General features: G+C 43.4%; 2 protein-coding genes across 7 annotated transcripts in view; one reads left to right on the plus strand and one right to left on the minus strand.

The window, feature by feature from the left end:
- The window catches only part of CPM (carboxypeptidase M), a 32610-nt gene extending 29161 nt beyond the window's left edge, over window positions 1–3449 (plus strand). For both annotated transcript variants that reach the window (XM_052669163.1, XM_052669162.1), the window contains exons 7-9: window positions 422–574; window positions 1591–1739; window positions 2784–3449. In XM_052669163.1, coding sequence (XP_052525123.1) covers window positions 422–574; window positions 1591–1739; window positions 2784–3017 — 536 coding nt within the window. In that variant the 3' untranslated portion in view covers window positions 3018–3449. The remainder of the gene's footprint in view (window positions 1–421; window positions 575–1590; window positions 1740–2783) is intronic.
- Window positions 3450–4573: 1124 nt separating this feature from the next.
- The window catches only part of MDM2 (MDM2 proto-oncogene), a 33188-nt gene continuing 16695 nt past the window's right edge, over window positions 4574–21066 (minus strand). For 2 of the 5 annotated variants that reach the window (XM_052669161.1, XM_052669158.1), the window contains exons 2-11: window positions 20586–20658; window positions 19108–19182; window positions 18618–18751; window positions 17726–17775; window positions 16731–16798; window positions 16496–16589; window positions 13834–13994; window positions 12887–13042; window positions 11518–11595; window positions 4574–10175 (exon numbers count right to left, since the gene is read on the minus strand). In XM_052669161.1, coding sequence (XP_052525121.1) covers window positions 9606–10175; window positions 11518–11595; window positions 12887–13042; window positions 13834–13994; window positions 16496–16589; window positions 16731–16798; window positions 17726–17775; window positions 18618–18751; window positions 19108–19182; window positions 20586–20658 — 1459 coding nt within the window. In that variant the 3' untranslated portion in view covers window positions 4574–9605. Of the gene's footprint in view, window positions 10176–11517; window positions 11596–12886; window positions 13043–13833; window positions 13995–16495; window positions 16590–16730; window positions 16799–17725; window positions 17776–18617; window positions 18752–19107; window positions 19183–20585; window positions 20893–21066 lie in introns of those variants that run through there. The other 3 variants (XM_052669159.1, XM_052669156.1, XM_052669160.1) reach the window with 3 other exon arrangements.

The raw sequence follows: 21066 nt of genomic DNA on the forward strand, positions 1-21066 counted from the left end.
TAAACTCTGGCCCTGAGTGCTGCTTTGGCACCTTAAAGGGCTCCTGGGACAGCTCAAAGAGGCAGACTCAATGCCAAGCCCTGAATCAATCCATCTCCGTTGGGCTGGGAGAGCCTGAAAAGCCTTGTGAGTTTTTGAGTCAAAGACCTACCCTTCTTCAACATTAAATGTCATCGTTTCCAAGACACCACTGTGCTTTAAAAAACAAGAAACTCTACAAGTATTTGTGGAGTTATTAAGCTGCTTTTCCAGAGGAAGCAGTAAATACAGGTGTGGCACTGAGGAATAATTTGTCTGTTTTATGTGCTGATTTTCTTACAGGTGTGATGCAATTAGCAACACTTTTCATTCCCCTTTTTCATCTTGCTTGACCTTTGGTGCTTCTTTGCAGTTGAACACTTTGCTTTATTTTCCCTTTAAGGTGGAATGCAAGATTACAACTACGTCTGGGGACAGTGTTTTGAAATCACACTGGAGCTGTCATGCTGTAAATATCCTCCAGCAGAGCAGCTGGAGAAATTCTGGAGAGACAACAAAGTTGCTCTGGTTGAATATATAAAGCAAGTACACCTAGGTGGGTACCAAGTGGAGCAGGAGATAAGGCTGAGGCTGGGCTGGTGGGCAGAGTAGGAATGTTTCAGCAGCTGGGGTCGGTGGTGGGGCTCTTGGCTATGGCACAAACCTTGGGAGCTCCTGCATTCAGGAAAGGACCTGAATGATGACTGCTGCAAGGCCAGGGCTGGTACGAGAGGACAGCTTATGGCTGTGCTGGGTGTGGGGCAGCAGGCGCTCCTACAGTGCTGCTTGGGGTTGAATGTGTGACTGGGCAGGAGGAAGGGATGGGCCTTTCAGGGAGCTGCCCTGGGACAGTCCAAAGGTCTCTAAATGGGTACATGCAGGCACTCAGTGTTTCAAGGATCTTTGCTGTTTGGATTTTGTATTTTTAAGGCCTTTTTAAGTTGGGTCTGCACTTCACAGCTGAAACAGAGAAAATCTGCTTATTGAATTGGAGATATTTTGCAGTGAGTTAAAGGGTTTGCATAAATCTGTTGCCGATGTCGCATTTCATTGCCATGAACGTCCAACTGTTTTGCTTATTGATGGTGCACACTTTAGGGTGGTTTGTGAGAATGCATCCAACAAGTATGTATGGTGCTTTCAGCAAATGAGGTTTAGAAGCAAAGCTTACTGGAACAGGTTGCCCAAGGAGGCTGTGGATGCCCCATCCCTGGAGGCATTCAAGGCCAGGCTGGATGTGGCTCTGGGCATCCTGGTCTGCTGGTTGGCGACCCTGCTCATAGCTGGGGGGTTGGAACTAGATGATCATGGTGGTCCTTTTCAACCCACTCCATTCAATGATTCTGTGATTACAGTGCTGTTTTCTAAAGTCAGAGGAAGCTACTAATGACAACAGAAAGGAATTTGTTTTAGTTTCCTCCAGTAAGATTTCAGTACTGGTGATATTATTACATGTACTTGAAATCACTGAAGTGGCCTTTAAGTACATCCAGCAGCAAACAGTCCGACTTTGCCAGAGAGGGCGGCTTGTCACATGTACACACTGTTATCTTTCCTCCTTCTCTTTCATAGGAGTCAAAGGTCAGGTTACTGATAAAAATGGGAATCCTATTCCCAACGCAATCGTGGAAGCCAAAGGGAGGCCTCACATCTGCCCCTACAGGACAAACGAGCACGGCGAGTACTTTCTTCTCCTTTTGCCTGGGAAGTACGTGATCAACGTAAGTGTGCTGCCTGCTTGAGTTATTCTGATTGTGCTTTGAATCCTTGAGCACAGCGAGGGTTTTGAGTAAGCTGGACTTGCTTGAGTCAAATATAGGAGTTGTCAAGACTCACTGGCAGATTTTTCTTTTGAAATAATCTTAAAATTTGAGTCAGCAGTAAGAAGATGTTTAGATGTGGTAAGATTTCCTGTCCCTGGGATGTCCAGAAATAATCACTCCACCGACTGGATGGTGGAGCCAGCTGAGTTGCTGGATTGTGCTGGGGCTGGCCTGAAGTGTTAGAGCTCTGAGGCAGCAGAGGCTGGGATCCACATAGCCCCAGGCAGCAGCAGGCTGACAATGCCATTGGTGACAGCTGTTCCCCTGAGGGTGGTGTCAGGAGACAGTAGAGGGCATTTGTACAACGCAGTCTCTGGCAGATGCCAGCCCAGGATCTGTCCTCAAGTGTGATTGCAGGATTCCCTCTTCCGTACTGCCTGAGGTGCTCCTGTGGTCTTTGAGCCAAAAAAAAAACCAAAACCCACAGCTGGTTTGCAGTGAGAATCCTCCTCTGTCACTTCCCAGGGAAATGACTTCCCTCCACTCAAACATCAAGCTGGTAAATTCCTCCTTGGGCTTCAGCGTCACCTGGGAGCCTCCTCCATGCACTCCACTTCCTGTCCCCTTCACCCTTCACTGCAGCCTGCAAAAGGAGTATGGCAGCAGTCCTTCACTCAGCCCCCAGAGGCAAACAGTCTCCATCAACAGCAACGCCTTACAGGGGGCAACACCCTGACCCAGAACATCGTTACGCAGCAAGATGGTCGGATGGTCGGTTCATCCACTGAGAGGCACTGACCCAAATAAAGCAAAATTAGCAGAGCCATGGGAACTGTGGGGAGAAAAAAAGTGTTCTGTTAACATTCCAAGCTCAGCTTTTGTTGTTTCCTCTTGTTTAGCTCAACTTACGTTTAGAACATTTTTCCTATACCCTGAAACTGTAAACAAGTTTAAAGTGGAACTCTGTGTTTAAAACACGAAATCTTTTGTGCTTGTTCCCAGGCTACGGTACCAGGATTTAAATCGATGCTGAAGACAGTGGACATACCTGACAACACCGCTAACTTCAGCGCTCTGAAACAAGACTTCTCATTCCCAGAGGTCTCTGTCAAACCGAGACCTGCTTCGTGCCCCAGAGCCCCTCTGTACCAGGAGCTCGAACGCTCGTCAGCTGCAGTGAAACCAACTCTACATATCTTGGTTTTAGTGATGGTTGCAATTTCCATTTTCAAATGAAGTCGGGAATTACGTGACGTGGCAAAAGTCTCCTGCACAAATATGGCTTCTGAAACAAAGATTGTATGCAAGAGAATGTTTCTGTAAAGCTGAGAATTTGGTTTATAATCACGTTTATTGCATTTTGTAAAATACTGCCTTGACAATCAAATGTTATACTTTAATTAGACTGTCCCTTTTCTACAATGATACTTCAAAGAAATACTGTACAGCCTATGGAGATGGTAGCTGTGGATGTTTGCTGCAGTGTTACAGACACACTTTAAAGAACTTGCCAGAGGTTCAAAAACAGTTTGGGATTGTGCTGCAAATGTTTCCCAGTGGTGCTCTATTGGACCAGCAGTTTGTGTGCCCACGCACGTGTAAGCAATTAGATCCATCCTAATTTCTCATAATAAAGCCACTTCTATAAATGAAGAATGACACTTTTAACTGTGCTCTTTCCTGTCTAGACAAATGAGACTGATCAGGACTGAAATAACATCAGTAACACCCCTTCTAAGAAAGGATGCAGAGAGGAAGCAGTGGGAAGTATGTGCCGAAAGGCTGTGTGCTGAAGGCTTGGTGCCAGCCTGTGCCACCAGGCAGAGCTCAGAGGGAACACTGGTTTCAACAGTTCTGCCTACAGTCTCTGAAAAACATACAGAAGTAGTCTTCTACAATTGTAGAACTATTTTTTTTTTTAAACTGGAGCTTCAGTATGAATGGTTGCAGTAACAGCATCAGCTGTGATTTGGTTTGTTTATTTAAGAGCACGTTTCACAGCCCTGCTCCCTTGCTCTTCGGCCCCTGTATGCCATACAGCAATAGCTGGAAGGTTCAGCTCTGCCAGGAGCAAGCCTTGAGCACAGGCACTGAGGGCTGTGCTACCAGCGTGGCACAGTGCTCACTGCGTGCACCACTCACAGATTCCTTTTGCTTCAGCAGCTGCAAATAATTTCCAGGCTGCTTTGAAGCTGTTCGTCGTTTATCAGGTTCGTTAGTCTCACTTCACGTGTTTATTTTAAAACTAAATCTGCCCTTTTCTTAAGCAATTCAAGTAGTTACAAGAGATTCTATTTGGAGATGCCTGTATTTTCCTGTACAGTCAATGAGATTGGCAGGAACACAGCTGTCCACTGATGCAAGTACAGCACTGTAAACACACCACTGTTAGTAACCTGCACTCTTATCTCTCCCATTAAGATACTGCAATATGGCTGTAAGTGCACACTGCTACAGAAACCCCAGTGCAGATTCAGATTGACATAGGTGTATGAAAGACAGCAGACTGTCAGTACCCTTGTTTGCCATACCTCGTGGGTTGTCTACTTTTAGAAGTTGCAGAGCATTTGTAAGTCAGAGGAGAGTACCAGTGCACAGCCTTGCTTCTGATTTTGTCACTTATGGTACGAGGAACAGGAGTGTGCTGAAGTCTACCATCTCCTCAAAACGTGATGCAGGAGTAGACTGTACTACCCACCCCAGGAACCTGCACTGCTGTTCTACAGTTACAGAGATGCATAAAAATCAAGCAGCACTTAAAAAACATCAAATCAGAAACACAAAAAGAGCACTGAGGAGGATATAAACATCTTTATTTAAAGCTTTTAAACAGATAAAATGTTCAGTTTCACCAGAAAAGGAAAAACTTGAAACACAAATGTAGTACATGTTGGGAATTCTTCTTGTCAGTGTAACTATACTCTGTGCAATGAGCAGAGAGCTGTATCTCACTGAATGACCGACAGAAATACATCCAGTAAGTCACGGGGGCAGCCTACAGGAGTGGCAAAATTGCATAGTTTGTAATCTCACACTCAGCTGTCTATTTAATAATGATTTCAGCTCTGCAGAGTCAGACAACAAAGTAAGACTCCGCTTTGGGAAATGCCATTTGATATTTTAGGTGTTATGGCATCAGGATGGTGACTGCCACTAATTTAGCTCAAGAACAAGAACTGCCCCCTGAAAGCAACATCTAGTGAAACAGAGGAGACAACACTTCCTAAAGTGTCAACAACAACTTCTACACATACAATATATGCGACAGAAAGACGTTCTCCTTTTCAGTGCACCTGTGGTAAGCAAGCATACGTTAGTTGGAAGCAACACTGCGAGACGCAACCCTTCAATATTCCAAGAGCCCCCATGCACCTCTGCCTGCACTGTGAGTAACAAAGGCAGTGAGCAGAGCTGGAGGCAGGCAGGAGCTGTGCCACCCTGCAAGTCATTACAAGTGCATGTGTTCAAAGCTCTTTTCTACTGCCACATAGCACAGCATCAACTGCCCTCCCCTTTAGGCTGTGTTGCACAGCAAAGCATCTCCTCTGCCTGGGGTAAACACAACACAACTTCTGGTTAAGATGAGAAAGAATGTTTCAACCCAATCCTCATTTATTTATTCACCTCATTTTGTTGTTTCATTATTCATGCTTTAATAATTTCCTACTCTCCCTCCTGTATAATCACAGTTTACTGAAAATTATTCTTGTTTGTGCTTTCTTTAAGAATGAGGAATTTCTTTTTGTCCTCATGTTTGTCTTGTAGGGGAAAAAAAAGAGCTTTAAGTCCTTCCATCCATACAGAAATTTCAGAGTGACATCTAAACAAACACATGGGAATTGGAACTCCGTGACAAAGATGTACCAGGCTGTTAGAAATAAATGCAACACCTCACCAGTTACCCTTTGTAGCATCTTCACCCTCTGTAAATCAGCCTCCTCACTGAAGCTACAGCCAGAGCCTCAGCGTGGCAGATATCACACTGCTCAGTGCCACAAACAGACAGTGCTCCATAGGAGCTGCTCTACAAAACCAACCTTTGCAGCACAAACACTCGCTACCACCAGCAACCCCGTTACCTGCTTCATTCCCACACTTCTGTTAGAAGCTGCTTCGAGTATTTCGCTCCACACTTAGCTTTCTTGGTTAAAGGGAATGAAGCCTTTAATCCAAGTGTGATTTTCTTGCACTTAAAAAAAAAAAAAAAAACACAACACAACAAACAACGGTGAGTTCTTGCAGCAGTTGTACCCAATTACTGCTTACTTGAAGCTCAGAGACAGTGACTGGAACTGGGCCCTTCTCTATTCTGTTGGTTCCCCCATCTCTCTTGGTCACCTTCCCAAGGGTGAGGGCAATCACTCCTAACACAGATATTCAATACGACGCCTCCCACTGATCAGTTCTGGCCACCTTGCAGACCTGCCCTCCGATGTTAACAGAGCTGTGTGTGGCTGCAGTGGGAGACAGAAGCATTCCTACAGAAACCACCACCCAAGCAGTTTCCCCGTGTTCATGTCGCATTAGCTTTCATCTCTATTCAGTAAGCATTTTACAGTTTCAACACCAAGACGATTTTAAGGGAAGGAAAAATGAAAACAAAGGCATATGTCTTCCATCTCTCCACCTGAATGTAGTCTGCATCTCTGTTTTAATGCTACAATTCCTTAAATGTCCTTCTTGTAGCTGTGACTTAGCAAGCACATGTGTTTATCTGTACAGGTACCAACAGACCAATCCAATAAATTAAAGCTCACAACACTAACTATAAGCACAAGAATATTTACAAACTGCAATAAATTAATGATTAAAATGCGTACAATATTAAATAACTCAATAATCTCAAAGACCTCACCAAGTAAGAACAGGAGTCCACTTTCATGCTACAACGTTGCCAACTTTTGCACCCTTACACAAGGAAGGGCAAAAGTCTGCCACAAAGAGGAGAGCAGCCAACAGCTTACGGTCAGCGCAGCGCAGGGTGACCAACGTTGCTCTCAGTTGGGTCTTGGTCTGCCCTGCACTGTGCGCGTCCCCAGCAGCTGCTCCAGTGGGAAATGAGACAGATGCCAATACCCCACCACTCTGCTCCCTTATTTGTAAGGCACGCTTTTAAAAAAGAAAGGAAAAGACAAGAACAAACAAACAGCAAACCTTCCTGGCTGTTAAAAATAACATTAAGCCAGAAAACAGAATTCAAAATAAAAATTTACTCTGAGAGAGCAATATGGCCAAGGACGCAGGCCCCTGAATCACCTGAATCACCTGAATCTCCTTAGCACTGTGTGGAGCAGCGAGTGTTTCCAGGGCTGCTCTCCACAAAAGAATATGTGCTAAAGAAGTAAAACTTTAGATCACAAATGGAGAAGTCAGCTGTGCTGTATGCTCCCATTTTACCTTCTGCCAACGCAGGTTTAATAGGAGATGAGACGGAACTGTTTCTGAAGGAAAATCCCAAAGCTGAGTGCTTGCAAACACCAACATCATTGCTGTGACTACTCAGGCATTATTAAGAGCTGATTTCTTTTTTTTTTTTTTTTCTCCAATATGGAGATCACACAAGGGAGCTGGAAGAGAATGCCCAGAGCAGAACAGCACAATTTGTCCCAGCAGGAACTGGGTTAGTGGCAGCTGCTTCCCACAGCTGGGGTTCTACAGCAATCACAGTGACTGCAGAGAAGGTATCCAACTGAAAAAGACATGAACTATTCGTCCACTGCAGTGTCTCTCAAGCGCACTCCCCATTTCATCAGTGCTTCTCCCAACTACACAAGCTGGGAATTCTCTGCCAGCTGCACACTGCAGACCAATCGGACTGCTGATCAGTTCTGACCTGCAGCAGCACTGAACAGTCTCTGTAAGCTTCACTGTGCTTCAATTTAGCAAATACAAATGCAGAGAAATGAAGAGGAAGCAGTATGAATGGAGTCAGGATCTGCACGTAAAGCAATTCTTTCTTTGAAGAAACACACAACTGAGTTCTCTGTTTTGTTTAGTTAAAAGGAACAACGGTGAAGCTTCAGAGCTACCGCTATCCTTTAGCAGTAGCTTTCAGCAGTCAGCTCAACTGCACAAACATCACTGACTCAGGTAATTTGGGAATTTCTTTGCAGTCACACGTGTTTACCAAGTTTCTGCTGTACACTTTTTATTTCCCACAAGGAAGTAACTAGGAAAATTAGCAGGCACTTCCCTGTATTCCTGGTGCTTCCAGTCCTGGTTTCCAGGCACTTATAGTGGAATAAATATTTCAGGTTTTTGATGTGGAAGAAATTTTAACACCACAGGCCTTTGTGCACAGAGGCAGTTTTGGACTGGCACCACGAAGGTAAGGAAGCCACTTCTCTGAAGGTTGTGAGATGGTAAAACACAGCACAACTTCTGCATTTAGATCTCATCTCCATTCTTGGAGCTCTCCTGACTCCAAGAGTATTTGTAGGCCCCTGCAGGACAGCTGAACTTTAACTACCTGTCAGATTAACAAGCTGAGAACACCCAAATCCTCTTAGGGTCATCCACAGGAAGAGACAGAAGCCACTTGTGCAGGAATTCTGCATCTGAAGATCAGATCAGATGAGAAATCTAACTACATTTTTAGACACTTCAGCTTACAGAGATGCACTCATGTTATCTCCTTTGAATGCATCACAGACCAAAGTCAATTAGCAGACTTCTTCATAAAGAAACTGATAAATTTCACGAGGGTTTTGTGGAAGTACACTGAGGGCACAAGAGCTAAAAGAAGGACGGATCCAACTGAGACAAACTCTTATCTGGCCAAAAACTTTGCAGCAGGTTTTCAAAATTCTTGTGATACACAAAAAAAGACAATGGCAAAAGTTAGAAAGGCTGCTGAACTTAACAATCTGAGCAAAGTAGAATGACAGAGCTTTCTCTCTCTCTGCAGGTGGAGGTGGACTTTTTTTCTTACTATTTTTAATCAAGTGCAGGAAAAAAAAAAAACCAAGCTATAAACATCCCCTATTGTTGGTGCTTTGCCTTACTTTTTAGCTAAGTTCCTCACTTTTTCTTTCCTGTTCACATCTTGCACACTTTGCTAAAATGACGAGGACAGTACAGACCACCACATCCACACCATGTGTCCAAAGTCTCTTTCTCAGGACATTTAAGAGGTAACCGTAAGACTGTAACTCTCAGTGACTTCTCACAGAGCACTCAGACAGCCCTGAAGTTCACAAAGTACACTACAGAAACAAAACACACCGTACCCTCTTCAATTCCCAAAACCTTGAATGTTACTTTCTACCACAGCTTCCCTGGTTTCCCAACAAGCATCCAAAAAATCTCCTTCTCAAAGCGATTTAATTTTTCGGGAGTGAGGGGAAACAAGGCTCTATTTTGTTCTTTTATTGACTTACTCAGATGGTTCTGATTCTGCCTGGTGCTTTCGCTAGGCAACAGATTGTGGAATGTAATCTTCTTTCTTCTTAACTGATTTTAAATGAACTCTTCAAAACGTCCCTCTTCTGATCATCGCTGAACAGGGGCTTGCAATATTTGTAGTCAATATCATAATTGAAACGTTACTGACTTTTATGCACAGTAAAACACCTGGAAAGTCAAACACTGACCAACAGGAATTGGTTACTTCTACTGAGAGGGATATAAAATGTTCAAGGTTAAATTAACTAGCAAATATCAGGCTAAACTTTACAACTCCAGTGCATTTACTTCAGCAATGACTTTTCATAACAAACATAAAGACACCCAAAATAGTCATCTGCAATAAGCATATAAAAATAATTTCTTACTCTCTTATTTGCTGTACCAGTTTATGAGCTCCTTTTGTTGCTTTCCATCACCTTAGCCAAAATAAGTTAGTACAATCATTTGGATGGGCTGCCTGCACACTGGGCAGGGCTTGTTCCTCTTCTTCAGTTTTCTTGCACACGTAAAACACGACATGAGATGTCCTGTTTTGCCATGTACTATGCAGCCATTTTTTGGCCTGCTTTGGCATATGACACAGGGCTCTATGCTGCTAACAGGCAGACTGGTCTCCGTACCTTCCTCTTTGTCTTTCATTTCTTTCTTCTCAGGTTCCTTGAAGTCCTCCTGGCTGCTGCAAAACGCGCTGCTAGATGTAGATGGCTGAGAATAATCTTCACTTTCCTGGGACTCAGATATCTGTACTGCTTTATCTTCATTCTCCTCCACAGCTGGTTCTTTATCTTCATCCGTTTTCACTTTCTTACAGTCAGGAACATCAAAACCTTCGTCAGATTCCAGGTGGAAAGAGCCTTCTGATTTGCTCTTCACCAGTTTATCGCTCTTTGCATCAGGAAGCCAGTCCTCACGGAGGGCCCAACATCTGTGGCAATGGCGTGGAAGCGGAGGATTCATTTCACTGCATTCAGGGCACTTCCAGTAGTCCTTTAGTAAATTAAAGGATGAAACAGCTTTAGCCACTTAGAATGCTCATTACTGAAGTATTCAGAGATCATTAAGAATTCATTACTGCTAAAATAACAGCAGTTTGGAGCTATCAACAATTTTGTACAAGAATTCCAGTCAGTGTTCAACTCTGCTTTTTGGTCCTGGATTAAAATAGCCTCACTGTTACACGACTTCCTATTTTCTTCCCTCTTACAGTAGATTTACAAAATAGAAGCATAATAACACTGGCTTACTATTTCTTAGCCAAAATTTGAGAAACCTCTTTCTGGCAAAATGGCCGTTGACCCCATGAGTTTCAGCAACTGGAAAACAGTGGAGACTGAAGGGACGCTGAGCTGGGATGCTGAGCTGCTGGTGTGCAGAGCGGCCAGATGAGGGCACTCTGACACAGCCGGGCGTCGCTGTGTCCGGCACCAAACACCAGCCATTAAAGAAGAGTTGCATCACTGCATCTCAGAGCTTCCTCCACACCATTCCAAAAATAAGCCACCACCTCACTAAAGACACTCCCTGCTTGTAAGGGCAAACACCTCCTTAGAATCAACACGCAGAAGGGGAAAAAAATTAAAAAACTTCTCATTTGGAACACCTGAAATGCTCTCTGCTTTGACCTCTGAATAGCATCAGCAACATCAAAAGCTTAAGAGCCTAATCCCTAAAAATGGAGTACAGGTATTCTTCCACACACAAGCAGTGCTACATTTTCAGACTGCTATCTGTAAAACACAGGGCTAGCTAGGCCCCCCTGTCTACAGACCATCAAAGAACAAACATTTCAGGTAATTCTTCAAAACAGCATTCTTCAAACTTCAACTATGAAGAGCAACAAATGAAGATGCTTTTAAATTACAGCAGGTATTTTTTTCGTGCCTGTACATTTTGCTCCAAAATCCTGAACTTCCTCCCCCACTACAGGAACCTTCTGACAAAACTTAAAAGCCATCTAATCAGCTTACAGTACTGTTCTGCAAACAGGTGTGCACTCACATCTCCGTGCTACGGATTGGCTCTCAGGCTGGACAATAAAACTAGACATTATGACTTAAAGGAACAGCATTTTTATAATATATTGTGACTTCATGATTTTTTTTCCCCTTTCTTTGTTTTGTTTTTCCATTTTGTATAAGGCAGATCTAGGCTCAAAAATAATTTCCCCCCTCTAAGACACTGAAACTGCAAATTAGTGTTTTTCTTAATGCACCAGGAAACTTACTAAAAACATTTTTCACAACATCCATGTTTTGGATTCATCTACATGCCTCCACCTACTGTTACTTCACCCAACTGATGATGCTTTGCCAGTCAAGATTTTACTCACAGCTAGAGAAATCTCTGGATCTTCATTGAATGAATCAGAATCACTATCTTCATCTTGATAAATAGTCAGCTGATACACCTATTAAAAATACAAAAGCACTGATGTAACTGACAGTATTCAACTAAAAATCTGGTTTCTGATAGACTACTTTTAATAAAATGCAGTAACAAGAAACGATGCACATACTCTCAATTATAAAGTACTTCCACAAAATTTGATGACTAGTTTGGGGATGAGGAAGAATCTTTCACATTAGGAATGAAGAAAAATGTAGAGCATCCAGACAGGAAGAACCACCCCTAAAGAAGTGGTTCTACTCAATGCTGGTAGGGTCACACCTGGAGTACTATATCCACTCTGGGCTCCAGTACAAGAGAAACATGGAGCTGGGGCAGCTCATCCTGGTGTAAAAGGGGCCCAGGGTGGGGACAGACTCATTCATGTATAAAAATATCTGAAGGGAAGACATGAAGATGACTAAACCAAGTTGTTTTGGCTTGTTTTGTTTTTTTTTTTGCCCAGCCATGGGCACCAACTGGAGCACAGGTGACTGACTGAACACAGACACTGGCTGCCCAGAAAGGCTACGGAGTCTTCTCCTTGGAGGTCTTAAAAGCAGTGTGGGCAAGCAGCTCTAGAGTGGCTCTGCCTGAACAGGAGGATTGGACAGGGTGATCTATAGAGGCTCCTTCCAACCACCAGCTTCCTGTAACGGTCACTACTGACTGCTCTTGGAAGCAGGGACCACCTCAGTCCTTTCCTCCTCCAAAGCAAACCAGTTTTTTCTCTCCACAGCACTCTAACTCACTGTAAATCACTACAGCCAGTCCCATTCCTTCTCTCCCAGGAATCATGCTTATGTATGCCCCTGTCTGATTCTGCCTTTGGTACTTACCTGATCTTGCCACGAGCCAATTCAGCTCTTAAGTACAAGAAAACAAACACAGGAAAAAAAAATATTTTCCTGCTTCCCTCCTGACAGTCCAGGTATCCAGATCTCTCAAAAATGATGACAACACCTATAGCACTGCCTTCAAGCCTCCTAAAGAAAATTTCTAAAACTTTATTTAAGCATGCCTCTATGAAATGTATGTATTCACTGAAGCAAGAATTCTTTAGCAAACCATTACGAGGAAAGTTTCCATTCACTATGAAGCGCTGTCAAAAGTCCAACAGCTCCAAATGAATGCCTCTAGAATTAATTACATAAGAACAGTCTCAACCCCAACTAGTGAGTTGGAATCAAACATGTGGATGCAATTTGTCAGGTAGCACACCTGAAGAATTACTGTTGCTTCTTGTTGGAATCTCAACATTTAGTGGTTTTTTTTTTTTTTTTTTAGAGCTGAGGGAAGGAAATTTAAAGTACCTCATCATCTTCATCTGTGAGCTCCTGTCCTTCTTCATTATGGCTATAGTCTTCTGAATAAATAGATTCAACTTCAAACTCTACACTAAACTGGTCTGAAACAGAACCGTGGTCAAACCAATCAGAGTTTTCACTTAGCGAACTGGCATCAAGATCCTGAATGAAACGAAAGAAAAACATTCAATCTCACTAGACCACATCCATAACCATCACTGTTAAGATGAGAAAATAATAAAACATAGAACAATGTAGTAGCTATGGAAGACATGAGAACAGCTGCTGTTAGATGGAACAGCACTTAGGAGACAAACAGATTACAGCTGGCTAAACAAAGCTAGCTGAAAGCTTTCTGTGGCCTCTGGAATAGAGGAAGCAGTCAGCCCATGGCCACCATGGAGACTGCTACTATTATTCCACAAAGGCTCTCCTAACAAGTGTAGAACACATGCTGTCTTTTGGCACGTTCATTAAATTCTCTATTTTTCATCAGCAAAATAAAGCATTAGTATACAGTCTGCGCTCAGTAATTCAGAATCCAGCATATGACTAAGAACACTACCAGCTTAGGTCTTCAGCAGCAAAGCTGTAGTGGAATTACCAGCAGCCTACAGCTATGAAGAATTACATACAGTGACTACTTTTCTTCTTTCATCACTCTAATGCTCATTTTAAAACAAAAGGTACCTGACATTTCTCCCATACTGTGCCAAGTAGTAAGAATTTGCCTAGTTTTTAATGAATATTCAGATGAATGTTGGTATTTTAAAAATGCTCACTCCAGCCTTGTCAACAAACATATTAAGGATCCCATTCCATCCACCCATCTCCTAACTTCTCTTTCCTCAGACTCAGACAAATTAATTACAGAAGTGATGCTTATCTGCACTTGCAGTAACTACAAACTGTACCACCAAATGAAATAAAATCAAGTACGTATTTTGACTTACAGGAATGGAAACAGAGTCTGTGGAATCACTGCTGTTGCTTCTGTCCCGGCACAGCCCGCTGACTACACACCATGAGAGACTTTCATCAAAGGTCAACGAGATGCTGTCTGACTTATGACGTTTTCTTCTGTCACTATGCAGATCATCTGAAGAATTTTCTTCTGGGCACATTCAAGAATCTTTATTACTCCAAAACATCTATGCAGTGTGCAGGTTTGTTTTGTTTATTTTTTTTAAACAGCAGCTTCAAATACAATTTACGTAAGAAGAAATTTGAGAAAACTAAAATCATCCAGAACTAAGTAAAGGCACCAGAAATTAACTTAAGACAACACAGTAACACCATGAAAGGTGAAACGTTCCTGAAACCAGCAATTCACGGGCTGGCTTTCCCTCTTTGTGCCATCAGTATAGCTTTCAAGTGGCAGCCTCCACACGTAAGAAACAAAATAACTGCACACCTGGAAGCATTTTTACCTCTTTTCACACACAACACTCATAATAAGACTATTAACTTTAACCAACACAGATAGGATTGTAATTGCACTAACCCCCTCTACAGGCAGAGGACAGAAAGAGATTTTCAGAGGGCTTATGAGGCCACCCCAGAATTTGGAGGGAGATGAGTAACTTGCTCCCAGATCAAATGTGTGAAGAGGACCTCGTGCTAGGCCAATTTGGGTTCAAGTTTCAGACACCTCAAGAAATTTGACAGTTAGTATCAGCACTAAATGCAGTTCTATTTACTCTGAATTCTTCAAATACATCATTATGCAAATGAGTTGGACAACACACAAACAAGAAAATCTTCAAGGCTAACATACTATATAAAAACTGAAGCATGAAAATACTTCAAATTGTACTTATTAAATATGCTTAGTCTGAAAGCCAAAAAGCAATGCTTTTTTACATACAACACGTTTTGATACATCAACCAACAGCAGCATAAGCAGTAGGGAGACAGCATTTATGGGGCAGGCAAGTCAAAATTCAGCTCCACTGACTTTTAGAATGTTTGATAACAAAAAAATGTGTAAGAAAGCATTACAAAGTCAGTATATATGCACAGTGGAGTGAAAGTTCCCCAAGAGGGCTGACAACTTGGTTCAGCAGACCTCATTAAGAACCTGCTGTCCCCTACAGACGCCCTCTGTGCGCCCCTCTATTGTCCAACTTCAACCTGGCCCTGCGAAACACACCAAAAAATCCACAAGTGTCCAAGTCTTGAATCTTTCATTGTAAAAGAAAAGAGAACAAAACACTTGTACATACTTTGAGACTTCTCTTACTTTCCCTTGGTGCTTCTTGGCTCAGCCCCTTTTCTTTTTCCGCCCTGAGAGCCCCACCAAATTTGGTGCCCCCAGGCCCAAGGGTTGCTCCTCTCCATCGTTGTCCTCATTTAGTTGCCATGGCTCCATGCTGTACTGATACTGTACCACCACAAGTTTGCTATACACTATGAAAGCGGCTCCAAGGGAGCCGCTACCATCACAATTTAACAATAACAGTGGTTTAAAAGGAAGATTTCCTATAAATTAGAAAAAAAGTGTATATAAAAACACTATATTAAAAGAACTTTTAAGGTTGTAACAAACTAATAAACGGATGCAAAGGCAAGAGTTAATAATCAAACCTACAATAAGTAAGCACAACACAGGACCTTACGTGCTCTGGGTCATGCCTAAATATTACAGGTGATGATGATTAACTGTGACTTTCCATCCCTCCATCAGATTTTGTTGCAACATTAAAATGTTCTTTTAATTTAGTGCAAACCGCTTATCAAAGCAGCACAGTTCTTGGACCAATGATACAGAAGTCTATGCTGAAGACACACACACACACACAAAAAAAAAAAAAAAAAAAAAAAAAGAAACACTACACAAAAACTAAGGAACTTTAAAATGTTCCCAAGCAATTGAAGAAAAAAAACCACCTATGCAATGACAGGAGGTTATCACTGCCCAGTTAGTTCAAGTGTCAACTCACAATGTAATGGAAGTGATGAAACAAAGTCGTGTAAGGAATCCCAAAGGGTGGCACTTAAGTTCAACTGCACAGAACATCTCCATGGAGCAATTTGAAGTTACACAGGTTTTTGCTGACCAACTTCTTATTTACTAATTATCAGAAGAAACACTCCATGGTCTGCAGATGTATTTACTAATCATAATTAACTACAGTAAAGAACTGGAGACAAATACGATGCTTATGTGGGCAGACTGTCATGAAATGCTTAAGGAATGGTCAGGTACCTAAACACATCCAACTGCATTCATTACCAACTGAAATCCAATGAGAGCTGCTTTAAGAGCAAAGAGAATGTGAAGTGTTGCAGCTGTCTACAAAGGGACATGGAATGCACTTGACTGCATTAATAGAAACAGAAGTGTCCTCATTATGAAGACAGCACAACTGACTAAGTCCTGCTGATGTCAATAATTTGGGTAGACCACAAGGCAAATTCTTCTACCTCGCTAACACCTCCTAGTAATCCAAACTGTAATGTGATACTGGAGCAGTGCAAGGAATTGCGTATCTCTTCCAGACTGAACGCTCTGGTTCAGACAGAGAAACACTGTTGGCATCTCTCAAGGCCAATAAGGCAACAGGATGTCCTTGTCATGACACTCAAAGCTCTGCATCACGAATCCGCACGTACCAGATTCACTGTGTGTTCTCCTCCTAGAAGATGTTGTTGGCTGCGAAGTTGCATTCGATGAAGTCTGCTTCTCTTCTAACTCTTGCATGGACTCCTGATTAACAGAAATACAGAATAAGCCCACACAGGAATATGAGGCGAGGGTCACAATTACTCTAACTGCATCCAAACAATTGACAATACAGAAATGAAACAACTTACATCTCAGAACATGAAAGATAATATTAAAGGTTACCTTTAGAACAGTTTCTTTTTCAAGCCGAAATCTGGCATCGTCCTCAGGTGGAACAGCCAGTGTAGAGTCTGAAAACAAAGCAGTAAAGCAGCACTGAATTTGGTTATTAATTCCCTTCAATGAATGTACCTTAGCTGCAATTCTGCAGATGAAAGAATATACGTACAGAATATTTTTACATTCCTATGAAGTATGTTTTACTAGCTATCATCTCACATGAACACTGAATTAAATGACATTCGACAGAAGAAACATAGACTGTTGTTAATTATGGATCCTTATGACCAGGTAGACTATGAATTAATCAATTATCTCCAAAGAAAAATTGTCTAAATTTAAGTTTGCTATCATAAGGATGAGTGCTGTAGTATGGATTTAGAAGCCCATTCACAAAACAGCTTCCACTATTTAACTTCTGCTACACTACTTATATTAGCCAGAAATTACAGCTAACGTATTTTATGCTGCAGAAAAGTTATGAATGTTTTAAGTATGCTTTTTTCCTTAAAAAAAAAAAAAAAAACAGAAACAAAAACCACAGAGGACTCAGTGTTGACAGTGTTATCTTCTAAATGTACGTCACTCCATTTTGGAAATGAAAACTGAACACTAACAGAACAGAAAGCATTTGTTCTGACTTCACTGTTGGCACAAGCTCACAAAACTCATTTCTGGAATTAAACCTTTAACACCACAAAGTTTTAGCCATAAGAAATGCAAGCAGCTTTTTAATCGAGTCCTGTTTGTGCTTCATCTGGTTCAAATCCCACAACATTATCCAAATGCAGTATAAAACCTTCCCAATCCCCCAAAGGAATACTGTTTGCTTTAATTTGCCTTCATCTGTGAGCACTGCAGCCACCAGTGCATAAGGCCCAGCAGCTAATTATGGAGAGGCAGATGCCATCTGATTACCAGACAAAAGATGCACTGACATGAGTTACATTTTCTCTCCTGCTATTTCCCAAACAGAAGGCTCTCCCAAACTAGCTTACCTTGTTGATTGATTGCTATCAGATTTCTGGAAATCATGGAATATATTCTCCTTAGATGGGGATAAAGAAAGATGATGCAGGTTAGCTACTTCAGCTTTACTTATTCATACACACATTCCACACGTTGCTGAAAAGTTCTTCCTTTTTTTTTTTTTTCCCCCCAACTGTGATAATTGGAAATTGCCCAAAAAAGCAAGGCAATTCCTATGACAAGTGTAGAAAACAGTTATTGTGAAGTGCTGAAGCACTTCCAGCAATGTTTCACTCAAAGGAAAGAGTTTTTATCCATCTCAGTACAGTCGAAAGAGCATTAGCTTCTAAATGCACTCAGAGAGCAGAAAAGTCACAATCCTTTCCACAAAGAGCCCCTAACAAATCAACATTTATTTCTAACGAGAGGAATTCTGAATCAGTGCTTTTTGGATGGGACTTCTGATAATCTGTACAGTCTGGCAAGACAAGCAATTTACTCAAAAGAAATGTTAAAGTACCGCAGGCTTGATCAGTGGCTAAGAGAACACACTGTGATTACATACTGCTGTTCTCTGCTGTTGACTTCCAAAGCCTACGCTGCTTCTCACATAAATCAGGCCAGCAGTCTGGTCTTAAATGTTTCTGCAATCCCCTTGCAGCTGTTACATTACAGAAGAGAACTCTCTTTCACCTTGGGATGGTCTGCCTGAGGCTACTGCAACACTTGTGAATGTGTGCAACGTTTGGGATTTCTTCATTACAGACACAAAGGTTAGTTCAGAGAAAAAGACCACATCAAGTGACAAATTAGGAAGGAGAGCTTACCATTTGTCAAGCTATAAAGAATTAATACAAGGCCCTACAAATTGCGGTCTCCATTATTTCACAACCAGATTCTCAGAAAGGAATTCCATTTTACCTGTGCTCTTTTACTGAAAAGCTCGTCACTCCAAATAAATCCCCAAGAAGATCATTTGCACAGTGCACAATATGCTGCTCTTTTTCATCGTATAACTGTTTAGACATAATATATTGTCCAAGATAGAATATTACCTGTAAAACAAACCACAGACATTATCATATACAGAGGCTTTGCTCTTTGAAGATCAAATACAAGATAACACATTAAACTGTGATTTGCTCCCCTTACTCTGATCACCCAAAACTCCACCAGAGCTGCCATTTTCACCTATTGTTCCCTAAGAAGTCTGTTATTCTAAGGGCAGCCAGAAATTTTTGTAGACGTTGAGAAACTTGAGAAACACTGCCTACCAACTGAGCAGGAAAATTCAAGCCAATACCTTGTTTCAACACTGTTTGTGAACCTCACTGCCTCCCCATCAGTCAAACCAGAAAAACAATCTCCCTGTATTTACTGCAATCTACCTTTATTAATTAAAAGTTCTCACCTCCTTCATAGTAAAAGTGTCTTTTTCTGCACCAGCTAACTTCAACAGCTTCAACAACAGTGGCTTTGGTTTAACCTGTATGGAGATGAAAACAGAACAGCATGCAGCAATTATGCCCTGAACAGCTCTACAGATAAACACAGATTGGTTTCCCTCTTCTACATTAACCTGACATAAAAGACACACCGGATAACCTATCCAAGGTTTTGGCTCTGCAAAGTTAAACTTAAGACCTCTATGATTCTGAGGTCCAGAGTGCAAGAGACAAAGCAAAGATCAGGTTCCCGTGACACTGTATGAGGCTGTGGTTTCACCCGTGGCAGCCAGCTCTGCCCCTGAATCTCATCACTTGGGACAGGCAGACAGACCTCGTCCTTCCCACTGTAGGATTTCAGTCACTCCTACACCCACAATACCCTCCCACAGGCTGGGCCGGCATTCTCTCCACAGCCAATCTGTGAACAATTCCTGGAGCAAAGGGAGAAAAATCTCCCAAGTAATTCTTCCCCCTCCCCTTTTTCCCTCTGGCTGATCCCATTCACTGTACTGTCCTCCAAACAGCTGTGCCAGCACAATGTAGGGGATGAGAACCAGCTGCAGGGCAGCCACAATTGCAAGCACGGTGCCTGCATGAAAACGGCTGGAAGTCCCTCGGCGCTCCCACTTTAACAGCACTGCCACTTTAACAACAGCACGATTCTGTGTCCAGGCTAATTTTAGTTATCCAAAAATATTCCCCCAATAAAACATGAGACAAGGAATAAATCTTTAAAGGAAGAAGGGAAGCTTCCCTATATTCCACTTCAAACATTTGCTACAATTAACATCAAGCATTAGTGCGTTAGCAAGTGATCAGCTGCAAGAATCATGCATAGAAAAGCCGGCAGACAACACCGTGTGCCTACTCACTCCCATTCTAAAAGCTTCAGCTCCTTGGAGCACGCAGGACACAGCAGCTTCACAGAGGAAGCCCACACTAACTTATGGGGAGAGGAAAGAAAACATGCGGGAGTGTAAACGCCTCTGGATCCATATAAGAGCCTGCTATATAAGCAGAGGAGAGAAGCCCCCCACGTGGGGAGCGCACAGCCGGCATCACCCCGCTGCAGCCCGCCTGGGCGGCGCCGCGCATTGCTGGGGGCTCGGACTAACGCTTCCTTAAAAAGCCCGGCGTAACCGAAAGCGAAAACGCCAAATTTAAAACCCTCAGTTGCGCCTCGATGGCTTTCCCACACCCCGAACGACATCCATCATCCAGAGCTCATTACCCGCTTCGAAACGCTTCGCCAGGAAACTCGTACTCAGCTCACCCAATCCTCCCAAGCAAGCAGCCTGCCCGCCACAGAGCTCCGGGAAACAGCGCTCGGCTCCCCGGCCCCCCACACGCGGGCGGTTCGGTTCTGCTCCGCTCTGCCCCGCTCTCACAGACGGGACCGAAAGGCGCCCGTGTCCCCGCACCGCCGCCCGCGAGCACTGACCAGAGCCTCCTGTTCCAAGGCGCTGACAGGAGAGCCGTCCGTCAGGGAGGTCATCTCGGTATTGCACGTTTGCCTGCAGTCGAGGGGACAACAGACGCGGCGTCACGTCACGATACGTCACGACCGCACAGCGCTGCGCCCCGGGCTCGGGACAGCCGGGCCATGCGGGCCGGGCCGCCCTTATATAGCGCTGCCAGGAGGCAAGTCGGGGCTTGGCTACGGCCGCCGCGGCCCGACATGTCCGAGCATGACCCGGCGCGGCGCTGCCGAGTCACCGCGGGGCGGTGGAGCGCCGCTGACTCACGGCACGGCGCAGCAGAAGGCCGCCCCTCACCGGCCCCGCTCTCCGACGCCTGCGGGCGGAAGCCGCGCCGCTCGCCTAGGCCGCGCTCCGACCTTCCCTGCCCGCCCCCCTCCGTCCCGCCCTGAGGCGGCCGCCCCAACGGCGTCCCGGCTCCCGCGGCTAGCTAACCGAGCCCCC

The sequence above is a fragment of the Tympanuchus pallidicinctus genome, unplaced genomic scaffold (assembly GCF_026119805.1).
Source record: "Tympanuchus pallidicinctus isolate F22 unplaced genomic scaffold, pur_lepc_1.0 scaffold8, whole genome shotgun sequence".
NCBI lineage: Eukaryota > Metazoa > Chordata > Aves > Galliformes > Phasianidae > Tympanuchus > Tympanuchus pallidicinctus.